Source organism: Acipenser ruthenus, chromosome 1 (genome assembly GCF_902713425.1).
Source record: "Acipenser ruthenus chromosome 1, fAciRut3.2 maternal haplotype, whole genome shotgun sequence".
NCBI lineage: Eukaryota > Metazoa > Chordata > Actinopteri > Acipenseriformes > Acipenseridae > Acipenser > Acipenser ruthenus.
In genome coordinates this window covers 65,654,968-65,669,705 of record NC_081189.1, presented here as the reverse complement: position 1 = coordinate 65,669,705, position 14,738 = coordinate 65,654,968, and the positions used below count along the sequence as shown (strand labels likewise).

At 35.4% G+C, this 14,738-nt stretch overlaps 1 protein-coding gene across 2 annotated transcripts in view; it reads right to left on the bottom strand.

Moving 5' to 3' along the window:
• LOC117421395 (neuronal membrane glycoprotein M6-a) overlaps nucleotides 1–14,738 on the bottom strand; it is a 90,203-nt gene that overhangs the window by 41,038 nt on the left and 34,427 nt on the right. Inside the window, exon 1 of one of the 2 annotated variants that reach the window (XM_034035764.3) lies at nucleotides 13,439–13,878. The exons of the other annotated variant lie outside the window; for it this stretch is intronic. Within the exon in view, the coding sequence (XP_033891655.1) occupies nucleotides 13,439–13,475 (37 nt within the window). The 5' untranslated portion in view covers nucleotides 13,476–13,878. Of the gene's footprint in view, nucleotides 1–13,438; nucleotides 13,879–14,738 lie in introns of those variants that run through there. 2 annotated transcript variants of the gene reach the window in all.

The following is a 14,738-nucleotide window of genomic DNA, read 5'->3' as shown; positions in this document are numbered from 1 at the left end:
CTCGTGTCATGGTGCAGTTGGAAATGTGTCATTGCTTGTGCCCAGTTACGAGATCTGAACCTAGATTAACACTGAAGATAGTGTGACAACATTTTATAATAAACTGCTGAATAACTTCACTATTTTAAGACTTTGGATGAAAGGACTCTATTTCTAAAAGGATTTTGAAGCACTTTTCATCTAGGTTATGTACAGTGGCTCTCAAAAGTATTCACACCCCTTGGACTTTTCCACATTTTATTGTGTTACAACATGGAATCAAAATGGATTTAATTAGGAGTTTTTGCCACTGATCAACACAAACAAGTCCATAATGTCAAAGTGAAAAATAAAATCTACAAATTGTTCTAAATTAATTGCAAATACAAAACAGAAAATAATTGATTTTATAAGTATTCACCCCCTTGAGTCAATATTTCGTAGAGGCACCTTTGGCAGCAATTACAGCCATGAGTCTATTTGGATAAGTCTCTACCAGCTTTGCACATCTGGACACTGCAGTTTTTGCCCATTCTTTTTTGCAAAATTTCTCAAGCTCCGTCAAGTTGGATGGGGACCTTTGGTGAACAGCAATTTTCAACTCTTTCCACATAGTCTCAATTGGATTGAGGTCCGGGCTTTGACTGGGCCACTCCAGGACATTGACCTTTTTGTTTTTAAGCTAATGTGGCTTTGGCTGTATGTTTGGGGTCATTGTCCTGCTGGAAGATGAATCTTCTCCCAAATCCCAGGTCTCTTATAGACTTCAGCAGGTTTTCCTCCAGGATTTCTCTGTACTTTGCTGCATCCATTTTGCCCTCTATCTTCACAAGCTTTCTAGGCCCTGACGCAGAGAAGCATCCCCATAGCATGAAGCTGCCAGCAACATGCTTCACTGTAGGGATGGTGTTCTCAGGATGATGTGCGGTGTTAGGCTTGCGCCAAATGTAACGCTTAGCGTTGAGGCCAAAAAGCTCTATTTTGGTCTCATCAGACCATAGAATCTTCTTCCGCTTGGTCTCAGAGTCTCCCACATGCCTTCTGGCAAACTAGCCGAGTTTTTTTCAACAATGACTTTCTTTTTGCCACTCTCCTATAAAGGCCAGTTTTGTGAAGCACCCAGACTATTGTTGCTGTATGCACAGTGTCTTCTAGCTCAGCCGTGGATGACTGTAACTCCTTTAGAGTTGCCATAGGCCTCTTGGTGGCCTCCCTGACTAGTGCCCTTCTTGCCCGGTTTTTGAGGATGGCCTGTTCTAGACAGATTCACAGTTCAACTAATTATGTGACTTATAAAGACAATTGGTTGCACCAGAGCTTATTTAGGTGTGTCATAGCAAACGGGGTGAATACTTATGCAATCAATTATTTTCTTTTTTATATTTGTAATTAATTTAGAACAATTTGTAGATTTTATTTTTCACTTCCACATTATGGACTTTTTTTGTGTTGATCAGTGGCAAAAACTCCTAATTAAATCCATTTTGATTCCATGTTGGGGGGTGAATACTTTTGAGAGCCACTGTATATGATCTTTGTATAGCAGAATTGTATTTGGTTTTACAGACACTGATTATCACTAATCTTGGACTACTAAATGATACCTTAGGTAGTCCACGATTAGTGCTACTCGGGGTGTGTGAAACCAGACATTAATGAAGTAAAAACACATGTAAATTAAAAGAAAAACCTGGTTCTTGACGAATGTATAAATAAAACAATACACTGAAGACTGGTAAAGCATCAGGGTTTGCCTATTTCATTTATGGTTATTTATCTCTTGAGATGCTTGGATTTATTGCTGAAATAAACCGATAGAGTAAAATGAGCTGAAAATGAATGTTTGGAAAATATATGAGGCAGCAGAACAGATAAATAAGTCTATAAAAATCAGACCGTCTACTATAATTGTGTTCCACATTAAACAGGTTATTTTGTAATAACTCAAAACATAATATTCTTAAGATTCAATAATATCAAGCTACTAATAATACCATATCTATCTATTTACACTTTGAACAATATGCTTTTTTTTCAAACTGATACGGATTTTAATAATAATAAAAAATGTGCAAAGCATGTACAGCAATTTACTTTGCTGCTGATTTCACATACTGTACCTTGATCTTATTTTGGACTATCTAATGTTATTTTAGGTACTACAAGATTTGTGCTAATCTGGGTTTCTGAAACCAGCTGCACAATTGGGACAGGGGGTTGTGATAGAGAGATATAGCTGCAAATGGAAATTAAATATTAATGTCATGAATTGTTTTTTGCAACAGAGAGATATTTCTCCTACTCAAGAAGCATGATTCAGTATCTAAGGAGTTAGAATACTGCATTTACAGAAACACTGCACTGCAAAACTGTCAACAGATTTGGTGTATTTTTTCATAACAGATAGAAATAATGCAGTATACTTTCAAATGCAATGAAAGGTAGGCAGCTAGAAATGCTTACACTTTATTAAAATGCATTAATGTTAAAAAATAATAATATGTTTACCAAATAAACATATTTTGTCTTAAATAATAATAATGATGTTTGTGGCCTAATGTAAGCAACATATCATCTTAAAAAAAAACACAGAAGGACTCCTTTCAGATGACAAAAGGATAATCCCACCCCACCCCACCCAATCTCTTTTCCATCTGTCAGCTAGATGTGAAACAGGCAACAGAAGGATTAGTCGTTCCCTTCATCTATTTCAGGTCAGAGGTCATAATTATCTAATGGTTAGCTAATCTAGAAAGAAAAGAGGCCATGACCTACACCTGGTGTTTTATAGAAAGCAAATTTTCAACACAAAGCAATCCAATCACAGCTTTCTTAAGTTTTGATTAGGTGATGTGAAGATAAAAGCTACAAGCTAAAAACAGGAATCACATACTGGTTTTACTTCATTGTTGATGCTTACTGTAAATAAGAACTTGTTAAATTTAGGGAGCTTTTGAATAATTAAAACAATGAGAACAGTGTAATGAAAATGAGTAATGTAGCAGGAAGTATTTTGTACATTATGTTATCATACCAACAGCTAGCTTCTCCCACTGAAGCCAGCAGCTTTTGAATACCACAGGCTTCTGACTCCTCTGCACATGTTTAATCGACCAGTGTGGTTTCCATGCCAACAAGCACTGCAAATTCTGAGAATAGAATAGTACTTCAGTGAAGTGACCCAATTACTGTCTGTCAACAAATTCACTGGGCCAATAGTGAATCAGACCCATTACAAAGATTAAGCTCTAGGGGAACTAAAGTGAGGGACAGACTAAAAACTCAGACACAGATTTTACCAGGGGTTAAAAACTGAATGCATATTCGCTGTAATTATGTATGCAGCCACGTAGTGTTTTCCAACATACAGTACATGTTTCTAACCATCTTTGCAGTGCATGTGGGCTCTATTTAAAGCTTGGTTAAATCTAGCAGAGATTATGCATACTGTTAGTTGGGGTTAACACTGTTATCCTGCTTGCATAGGAGTCCCCTGATTCCCTTAATGCAACACATTAAATGTAGACACACCTTACAAGGGTAGCTTTGCTGTGGGTGGGAGACCTCTGCCTTTGACTTTTGCGTAATCCATTCATCCAAAATAAATGAAACACAGTGTTAGGAAATCTGCAGTTAGCTTGAATGGGTGCTTGACTATTCTTTATGACAAAAAACATCTCATTCCAGGATCCTGTTATCCTGCAATTAGACTGCACTGTTTTTGTAATTTCAAACCAGAACCTTCAAAAAGAAAAAAGGCCCTCTACACCATCTTGTTTTAAAGAATAACACTGTATGCTATTTTAGCATACAAAAGGTAATGTATTACAAGTTGATGCATGACCAGGGTTTATTTGCTTGTACAAAATGCAAGGATCCTAAACTAACAATAAACAAGAACACCTGTGGTTCGACAATAAACCATCTCCAACAACACATGAAAATCATTAGTCAATAGCTGAATTCTGCCTAGCAACTTGCACTCATTTTTCACACATTTTCTCTACAATCATGGTTTTCTTGTGATTGTGCATTTATTGTGCTTAACCTTGTTTTTTATATGGTATATTAAATAAAACTTTCCACCAAACTGCAGGGTCTATTCAAGGGATAACACCTGTTGAAATGAGAAAACAGGAGTACACGATCGGATTTCGTCCATAGCCGCCTATTTAACAGCAGTTGGTATTCATAAGAGATCATTCAGATGCCCCAACGATTTTTGTCTATGAAGGCATTTTTTTAGCAAATTGAGAGAAAGGCTAACGATTACCTCATTAGTATAAATTTCCTGAGCGTCAACCTGCTATTCATAAGAGTGAACGACAGCAAAATGCTGTAGATAACTAGGAGTTACTGAACGCTTTCTACAGTCAAGTCTAAACTAACGACAGCCTCGGCATTTTTTTAAAGACATATTTTATTAATACACTTGCTGTATTATACAGTTTGACATGCCGGTACCCGTGATTAACACTATTTAGAAAAAAAATATAACAAACTCTGTAGCTGTATATGAAGGAAAATGTTTCATCTAAATATATACTCCCACAACAACATATGCTCTGGCATAATCATTTTGAAACAGTGCTGTGAAGCGGAGAGCAAGTGAGAGACTGAGAATAGACAGTTATTTTATTACTAATTTATTTGCTGTGATCCGCGGCTGACAGCGGTCCTTTTCTTTTTATTTCTTTAACCTGCGAGGCTCGATCAGTGTTCGAAAGGGAATAATAATAATAATAATAATTGACAATTTGTAAGATTAACATTTAAAGGTTTCAAAATTATTATTATTATTATTATTATTATTATTATTATTACAGTATTCAAATGTTCTCTGCCATGCTTTTTGTTTAGTTTTTTTTGGTCCTGCAGTTAAGAATGGCAATCTTATGTGTGCGTATGGAAATGTGTTTACCAGCGTTGTCAAATAAAATGAAAATACAAAGTATTTATTTAAAAAATCCTTTTTTTTTCTAAATGATGACATGTCCTGAATTTTTGGCAGACGTGATAGGGGCATCGGAATCAGGTTTTTCAAACTGCCCGTGACTTGCAGCTGCAGACTCGGGTTTCGGTAGTACTGTCAGTGGATTCCTTTTTTCTTTTTGCAACAGCTACCGACGCCAACCAGGGAACATTAGTAATGCTGATGATGTCATCAAAAATAGGCGGATTTTCGTTCTTCAACGACTGTATACCCATTCATAAAGTGCTTTGTGACAGCCACCCGTTTGCTCAGATCATTTTATGAATAGCAATATGGACGACTTCCATTAGTTTCAAATGACATTTGTTTTATTACGGCAGTCGGCAAGTACTTTTATGAATAGGGCCCTACATGTGTTGAAACCATCACAAAATAACACATTGAAAAAACAATATTCTAAATAATTTCATCGCTCTTAAGTATAAACTTTACTCTTATTGACCTGTAACATCCAGTGAGATAAAAAAAAAAAAAAAAAAAAAAAACTGCCCTCCATAAACAGGCTTGGTGAGAACTGAGAAATAAAACATTCATATACTATAGTTGGTGAATGAGGAGAAAGCATGAAAAGAAAATAACTCTGAACTCAATTCAATACTTATGAAAACCATCCACAGAATAGCTGGCTGTATTTTGTTTCATTGTGAAATACAATGGAGGAAACATGATCAACTCATTAAATGAAATGAAGAATAGATACAGCATATTATATGCCTTTTTAAACCTCAGATCTATTTAGATGTGGAAGATTAATGACATTTATATTTTAGCACTGCTTGTGGCAGACCTGCCATCCATTAAAAGCAAATGTATCTCACAACAATGAAGGGGATAATATGATATTAACTCGCTGCTCCCTTGTGGAGAAGAAAGATGGTCGAGACAGTAGGAGATGTGCTGGGAGTAGATGGAACACAGATGGCACAGATACTGCGCACAGCAGTTCAAGTTAAAAACATTCTTAATGCCTCCATCACCCTCACCCACTCTTTTCCATGTTTAATGAGGTGTGCCAGATGGAAAAATCTGTCTGACCCATTAACAAATGCACAGCTGACCTAAATGGTCTGTTCAAAATAAAACGTCATCGCATTTGTTGAAATGCTTACCATTTGTTGACAACTGGACTTTCGGTATTTTTTTAAACAAGCATTTTATAATGAGAATCTGTGACCTAGTTTTAGATTACATTTGCAGACATCCAATGAGATTTTAAAAGAATATGGAGTGTCAACATAACAGTGGTATTGTATTTATTTTAGTAAAGTACAAATCAGGATAAACTGCACAGGGAAACCCTTTTGAGGACTTTCTATAGAAAGTGCCACAGTTGATTCCAGCTAGCAAATGTATCACCTTGTTGATTTAAAGGTTCGGCCATATATTGCCATTGTTGGACAACACATTCTCTGATTCATTTTGCAAAGCTTGCCAGTCATGCCTCTCTCTTGTGACACCCTCTGCTGCTCTGCCTAACAGCCTGAAACTTACAACATGCAAAAATGTAATAAAAATGGCATCCTGAAAATCCTACGCAAAAATAAATGAATGCATAGTTTTGATCCTATTGTAATTTACAAGCAAAGGTTTATACAGCATGTTCAGATAATATATTTAAAAACTGATGCGTCTTTAAAAACAGAAGATAAAAAGTCTACATGGTCAAAATCCCATAAGATTATCTGATTAATACATTCTCAAAAGTATACAGTAACTAATATACTAATGATGGTTCTTAAGATTTAAAGATCGCAGGACATTGCCAATACGGTATGTACTGTATCTAAAACTACAAGGGCGCTAAACTTGGCACCATAATTGCCATAAGTGTGCACATTAATGATTTTGGTATTTACTATTGCAATTTTATTTACTATTGCGTGTGATACTGGTCATATTATGGTGCACAGTAAATTTAGTGCTTCACACTATGGTAATCAGAATGAATATGTGATTGTTATGGTAATGCATGCTGATGTATTTAAATGAGCATCCAGAATAATGAGTTGAGCTGTATTCATATGAGATTTACTAAAGGATGTTAATTTTAGTGCGTGCATTAAAGTGATCATTTATTAGTGCGTATGGAAACCAGGCTTTTACCACTGATAGTTGCGCTATTTAAACATCTTTTTCTGGCCTGAAAACTAGTGATGTGCAGTTCGATTCTTTTTACTGACTCGATTCGTTTGATTCATTACGTTTAGTGAATCAATTCAACAGATTTGATTCACTGATTCACTAACGCAAAATAAATACATCTTGCTGAATTACTTGGTTATGAAAATGTGTTGAATGGATAAAGTCCAGAAATTATAGATAATTGATTGTAGTTGTGCTTACACATGAAATGGTATACAGTTAAGAAAATAAAATAAAAATACTACATTTTAATAAAAATCCTTAAGGAGAAAACTTTAGAGTATTAACTATTTCTTTAAACTATGCAATTCAGCTTTAACTGCAACCTATTTAATAACCTGCAATTTACACACACAAAAAGTAATAGCTATAGGGCCACATTTACAAAAGCACACTAAATTTGGAGTTATTGCGCATGAAAAGTAGTGAACCTAACATGCGCGATAAATCTTAATGTATTGGCCCATTTACTAACAAAGAACACATTAATTTACATACACAGTATTTGGCTAATTTACATACCATACAGTGCACACTACATGTATTGTGAGCGTTATTTTAATGTGCACGATAATGTCAGAGACTTACCCGTGACCACCATGATATCAAAAGCCCCAGCAGTCCAGGCATATCTTTTGGTCAGTAGCTTATGGTGAAGGTGGCTTACATTGACCGAAAATGAGCAATCAACAGACACAGCACTCAGCAGCAGGGGACAGGCAGAGGCAACGTAATGTGAAACTACACTGCTTACCTTTTAATTTTAACATGTATTACTTGTCTGATGTAAAACAAAACAATAATATTGATTGATGAGACATAGCCTCAATTTTCTTCCTTGTCGGCATTGCCACCCTGCTGAGCAAACCTGTCCTCTGTGTGGGAAATTTTATATAATTCCACGTGAGCTTTAGCAGGGCTTTTATTGTGTAAATTGCTGTTTATTAAATAGGCAACAGTTAAAGCTGAATGACACAGATTAAGATAAATAGTTAATACTCTAAAGCAGGGGTGTAAAACCTGCAGCCCGGCCATTAGTTTATAAAATTGCATTAATGTCCTGACTATACTCTATCGTTTTGAAATTCTTTAAAACAACCCACTTCTTTAATATAACACGCATATTCAACATGTGAAGTCTGCATTGTATGAGTGACTTTCCGATTAAGCCAATCACAGTTCACAGAGGTAGTAAAATAGCCAATCAAATAGCAGACAGGATCTGTTTCCTCACGCCCACATAATTTTGATTAGGATAGCGAAGCAAAGGCTTGTTTTAAACTATTTTATTTTTTACTTTGTGTAAAATTTAAAATCAGTAGCGAAAAAGTAATTGGAGATGTCACGGAAGCGAAAGGTGGAGGCGGAACACAGAAGATTCCAAAATAGTTAGCCAGACGATTATTTTTTCACTGAATAACATTGACGGCAAGGTAGTATGTCTGATTTGCAGTGCAACAGTTGCAGTTATGAAACAATGTCACTATGATACGCTGCACATAGCAACATATTTTGAGTTTACTGGAAATTAAAGAAGTTATGGACACTCATTGAAAGGAAATTACTTTTTTAACTTCAAGAAGCCATGGAAAGTCCAGAATCACCTTGGAAGAAACTGCTGGTGGGATTACAACAGAGGGTGCACCATGACTGAGCAAACAGCGAATTGGCTAGTACTGCAGCAGAGTGCTGGAAAAAATTAAAGAAATAAATGCAGAAGTAACTTTTTTCTAGCACTGGATTCTGCGTCAACAGGCATTATGTGGAAAAGTTGCAGAATTAGAACACGTAATGAGCATTGTTATCAAGTGTCTGGACAGAAGTCATAAAAAGGTGCATTTCAAAAGTGGTACTGTTTACTCTTTGAGACTTAGCATTATATACTGACATCTTTTTTTACTGTTTGAGATTTCCATTGAAAGAAAAATACTCTTCTATTTCCTCCATTATATTACATTTGTGATATTGAGTTTTTTGTCAGTGTTCTAGGAAAGCTACTTCTAGTTAATGTGTTTTGCGTAAAGTAGCATATGTAAGAAATAACTCACGACAGGGGGTGCGGTAAGACAATTCTTACCGCACGCCCTGGGTGCATTGTGAGGCACAAGGCCGCACGGTCATGTGATCTTGTTAAGCCACTCACAGTCTTAACTTAAATGGCCCATCCTGACTTTTTTCCGTTCAAACAATTTTTCATAACTAATTCAGCAAGATGTATTTATTTTGCGTTAGTGAATTAGTGAATCAAACAAACAGATTTGTTGAATTGATTCATTAAACTTAATGAATCAAACGAATCGACTCAGTTAAAAGAATCGAACTGCACATCACTAGTTTTCAGGCCAGAAAAAGGTTTAAATAGCGCGCCTATCAGTGGTTAAAGCCTGGAGTCCAAACAAACTAATTACCGCTCGCTTTAGTGTGCACAATACAATTATTGCCCTTAAGTAAATACGGTTTGAATGAATCTCATCTCATTATTCAGAGCGGGGTGCCTCATTTAAATACATTACCATACAAATCACATATTCATTCGGATTACAATAGTGTGGCACAATAAAATGAGTGTGCACCATAATATGCCCACTATTTGGGGGCGGGGTTGGAAATTTGCTGTGTTGCTGTGATGTTTGTGTGCTGTTGTTTCCGAGTGGCGCATCCGGTTAAGGTGCTCCGCGTGGAGTGCAGGATGCACCCTATAGCCTGGACGTCGCCGGTTCAAGTCCAGGCTATTCCACTGCCGACTGAGGATGGGAGCTCCCAGGGGGCGGCACACAATTGGCCGAGTGCTGCCTGGGGGGGGGGGGAGGGCTTAGGTGTTTTCTGATGTTACAGAATAATTGCAACCTGGCTTTACCATTTTATCCTCTTATATTATTATGGTGGAGGCAGATTAAAAAAAAAAAAAGTCAAACCAGTTTCAAGAAACTAAGTAATGTAATGGAAATTATCAAGTCAACAACAAAGAAGAATGGTAATGGTTAATTAAACTACTATTAAATTATAATATTAGCATTTCTCATCACAACCAGAAGGTCACCATTCCACATGGCAAATAGGTAAATCCCTATAGAAACCTACAATGTCCCTGTTAGTAGTCTTCAAGTTGTTTCTTATTCGTTTCAGAAATGTTTTTTTCCTTCCAGAAAAAAAGGTAAGAAAAAGGTGTATAAGAATCTTTCTCGGGTTTCCATAGCCTAAATCATTTTTTGTATACAGACTTTGAATGTACAAAGAGAACTGTAGAATATGAGATTCTTTACGCTACATTATTACCCTAATATTATTTGTTTTTTGTGTTGATGCTTTTGTTGTTCTGTTGCTAATTAAATACCACTGCAATCAATTTCACCACATATTCAGCTGAATATTCTACAAATGCACTGTTAATTTTGTGTTATAAAGGGAAATGTGTAAAATGGCCACCTAAACACACTATGTGCAGGTTCTAAAAAGTATCCTGATCGGCCTTCTCTTAAATTTGAATGGACGTGACTATTCACAGGTAGTTTTGGTTTCCAGCAGAGTTTGTATATGACATTTCATTATAATAGACACTAAATTTAGAGATTGGTCGGATGGGGGAATTTTTGATGTCTATGTTCCGAAATTGGGCTACAATCTGAAATTAATGAAAAATATCAATGTTTATTGATCTGATTCAATTCTCAAACACAGCTTCAGCTAGTACCCAAAGAGCTAATTATTCCTGTCTCAAAACGTGTGCTTAAATATATGCTATGTTGTAGAAAAACTGTATGTACAGTTTAATATTGTGAACATCTAAAATCACAGACAAAGACTTGATTGACTGCTAAGTTTATGGATCATATTGTGCAAAGCTAAATCGGACCCGCCTAGGAATGTCCATATCACATTGTTACAGTTAAAGGCAGTTATGGGTTGCAAGAAAATAAAGGGTGTTCTGTGCCGCCATTGTGAAATCTATTCTGCAGCAACATGATATTAAAGAAAAGCAAATGCTAAAAACAGATCAAAACCTTTTTCATGCCAGATTGAAGAAAAGTTGATATATTTAGTATCCTAAACTACAGTATAGAATCATAACTTTTTCATAATGCAAAGAAAGTTTCACTTAGGCTTTTAATTTCAGGCTTTTTGAAACCATTTAACAAATATATTGAACTTGTTCAGTTAGTATTTAACTACTCATGTAAAAAATATATATAGTGTTATCACGATTAGCATTTGAAATTCAGACTCCCTGATGATCTCTTTGTTTAGACCGGTCCCTGGAATGGCCTCTACAATGACTCCATCAGTCTGTTGATCCACTTAAGACCACTAAAGAAGAAAATTAATCTCAAGCACTCTACCATCTGTTAAAGATTGATGTTTTATTAGATTTGATAGCATCAACTGATGTGACAGCAAACCCTGTCTTGGGAGAAAAACCCCAAAGGCACTGGTTTAATACTGGTTTAATATTGTGTTTTCTTTTAAATAACTACTCACGATCATTACAGTCAATACACCCCACTACAAACATTTTCCCTCCTGATAATAACATACACTATTGCTGGCGTTTTTCATCCATTCACAATTTTTGTAGTCCTCAGAAAATATGTATTTTGTGGTTTTATTTAGAAATTATAACCTGGGGTACAGTTTTTTGTTTTTTTTTTTTTTTCCCAAAAGCTCAATTTTATTAATTCAATTTTCTTCTTCAGCCTATTTTTTTTTTTGGTCAATCAAGCATGTCATCATGAATTGTCAAAACAAATAAATAGGACATGTTATCATTTCATCTGAGTTGCATTTATGATATTCAATGCATTTAAATGTGCATACTTCGGAGTACATTAAAATCTCATTGAGAAAAGCTGATGCTCTATTTATTGGTGCAACATTTTAGTTGTTCTTGATGGTGTCTGTCTGGGCTAGAACCAGACCTAATGTACATTTATATTGATGGTTATTGTAATGAGAGTAACAGGTATACATATTGTAGGTGGAGTGAAGCTTAATGTTTTCTATGTACAACTACCATTTGTTGCCCAACAGACCACTAAATAAACAACAGAAAAAAAAACAGGAAATAAAACCCAAAGAATAATTGTCACTATTAAAATAATTTGTTTTACCACATGAACTCTGCTGAGTAGACCATCCCGCCAGACAGGAGCACAGAGCAGGATGAAGAAAATACTGTGTGCTTAAAGACCCTATTTTACATAAGTGGGCCAGTTCTAATGAGCAAGTGTAATATGTACTTAAAGAACAGTAGAGAATGGTTGATTACACAATAATTATAACTCAACATGTCCCTAGTGATGGTGAAGATTCCTATATTCACATATACTTTCACCCTAGAGTTTTGCAAGCAAGAAAAACAGAATGATGCGTGAATAAATATTCTAGAAGTACAGCTAATTAAATGTTAGATTTTACACAAAATAATACAGAATTAATAGTGATATTTGTTGTTGCTTTAAGTGTTATTCAAGAGTGAGATCAATGAAAAACAAAGTATGTGGCCTGACACAAAGGGAATAGGAGATGGGAGTCTTAAGCCTTGTGATTAACATTCAACATGACTCATTTTAATCAATGTAATTCAAATGCTGGGTGAATTATTGTTACTGGATATTTATTGAATACTTAAAAACATAGCCAACATCATAAAAAGCAGTGATCTGTATTTACAGATGCAAAAGCGTTGCATATACTGTAAAAATATTAAACTCTTTGTATTCCACCACCAGATCTTTCCAAAATTCAGAGGCAGTTAGTACTCCATGTAAATATTTGTCTTTTAAAAAACAAATCATGGTCTGAAATTAATTTAAAAGACTACATTTCCAGTAAGCAAAAACAATATCAAAGTAAATGTCAAATTTAACTTCAACCAGATTGCAAATACAGACTCATTGCAGTTTCATTCCAAAGCCACTGCTTAGAAATATCCAGGGAGAAGCACTCCCCACTTCACTGTACTTGAGACTCCTTTGACCCGTCCAGACAAGCGTGAAAGCATGAGAAATAAATGAAGGCAAACAAAGACAATTCTCACGGACCATCCATGCAGACTACTGAAAAGCAACTCACTCTGCACATCATTGTGCTTAAATATAAAACTGTTGAGGGAATATTTGCATGGGCAAACATAATAAATGCAAAAAATAGCATGCACAATCTATTTCATTTTATCAATTTTAATGTTATAATCTTCTACAGGTAGCAGGATCAAGTCAATCAAATGTCATTTTACAAAATGCAACATACACACACAAAAAAGATAAACAAAATATGCTTCTAAGTAAAAAAAAAAAAAAAAAAAACACATCAGATTTTTCACAATACCTTTTTGTGTCTGCCCTTCTTCCATATTCTCTTCCATTGTTGCTTGTCTTGACTTGAAGCTGCTACACAAAATTCAACAAAGCCCTCAGTAAAATATTTAAAACCCTGGAAGCTCCAACAGCAGTGGCTTAGGCAAGCCCTCAGAGCTTAGCTTACAGACTCCCTCACTCCCTAGTTTGCTTTGAGATTGCTTGTCAACTGTAATTTCATTCAAATTACTCGTCCGTGAAGATTATCAATTTTTCTTCTCAATGCTGTCCATTGTAAGCCACTGTATTTAGCCTACTGAATTTGGGGGTAAAATTAGGCAATATGCAAGGGACAAGTGAAATGCTTCATGCAGCTTTTATTTTGTAATTGGCACAGTGTTTACAAAATGAATTTGAGGTTTGTGGTGAAATTTATCTTAGCATTAAAAACAGCCCTTTTCACCGAGAACAGATGGAGGGGTGTCCCTTTGCAACAGAGGCAGACTACCAAGCAATATCCCCCTATTTCTTCAAATGGAAAAACCTGACAGCCTGTAGGCTCTTTATGCTGCATTAACTGATTCTCACAACCTGAAAACCTTTTATTATTATTATTATTATTATTATTATTATTATTATTATTATTATTATTATTATTATTATTATTATTACGAACTAAAACCATGTTTTTTTTCTGTTTTTCCATTAACAAAGATGCAAAGGCTATAAAATGGAAAAATCTGAAAAACTATTTACAGACTGCATGGTGTAGCTTGTGAATCAATGGAAATAAACACAAATTAAACAGGTCAATCAGTACCCCTGGCAGGTATGACTACATTAAGGGATTCCACAGTGTTTCCCTGAGCTGTATCTTTTACATTTTATTTGCTGGTTAAGCAGTCAGCCATTTTATCCAGTTATTTGTAATTTAAAAAATAAGGATTCAGTGTAATAAGCACACATACAATTGAATAATGTGTTGGTTTTCTGTTATGTGATGGTATAAACATGACAAAACAAAAGCTCTGAGAGTGATTTATGTTACAGTACTTTAGCAAAAATGCAGGCAGCAGTTTCCACAGCCCAGCTACATAACAGGGGTGTGATGCTGAAAAAAATACAATTCATATCCTCCATGAAATCTAATTTGTTGGTTACAAGTTGAAACATTAACAATTTAATGTAAACCACTTATATACAGTACCTCCATTTAATACCCTGACATGTTTTTTGTTTACCATTTCATTCTTTGCTCTTGTAATTTCTATACGCAATCTAAGACATGCCTGGGGGCATACTGTAAGAGCAATGGCATCTCCTAATGAATG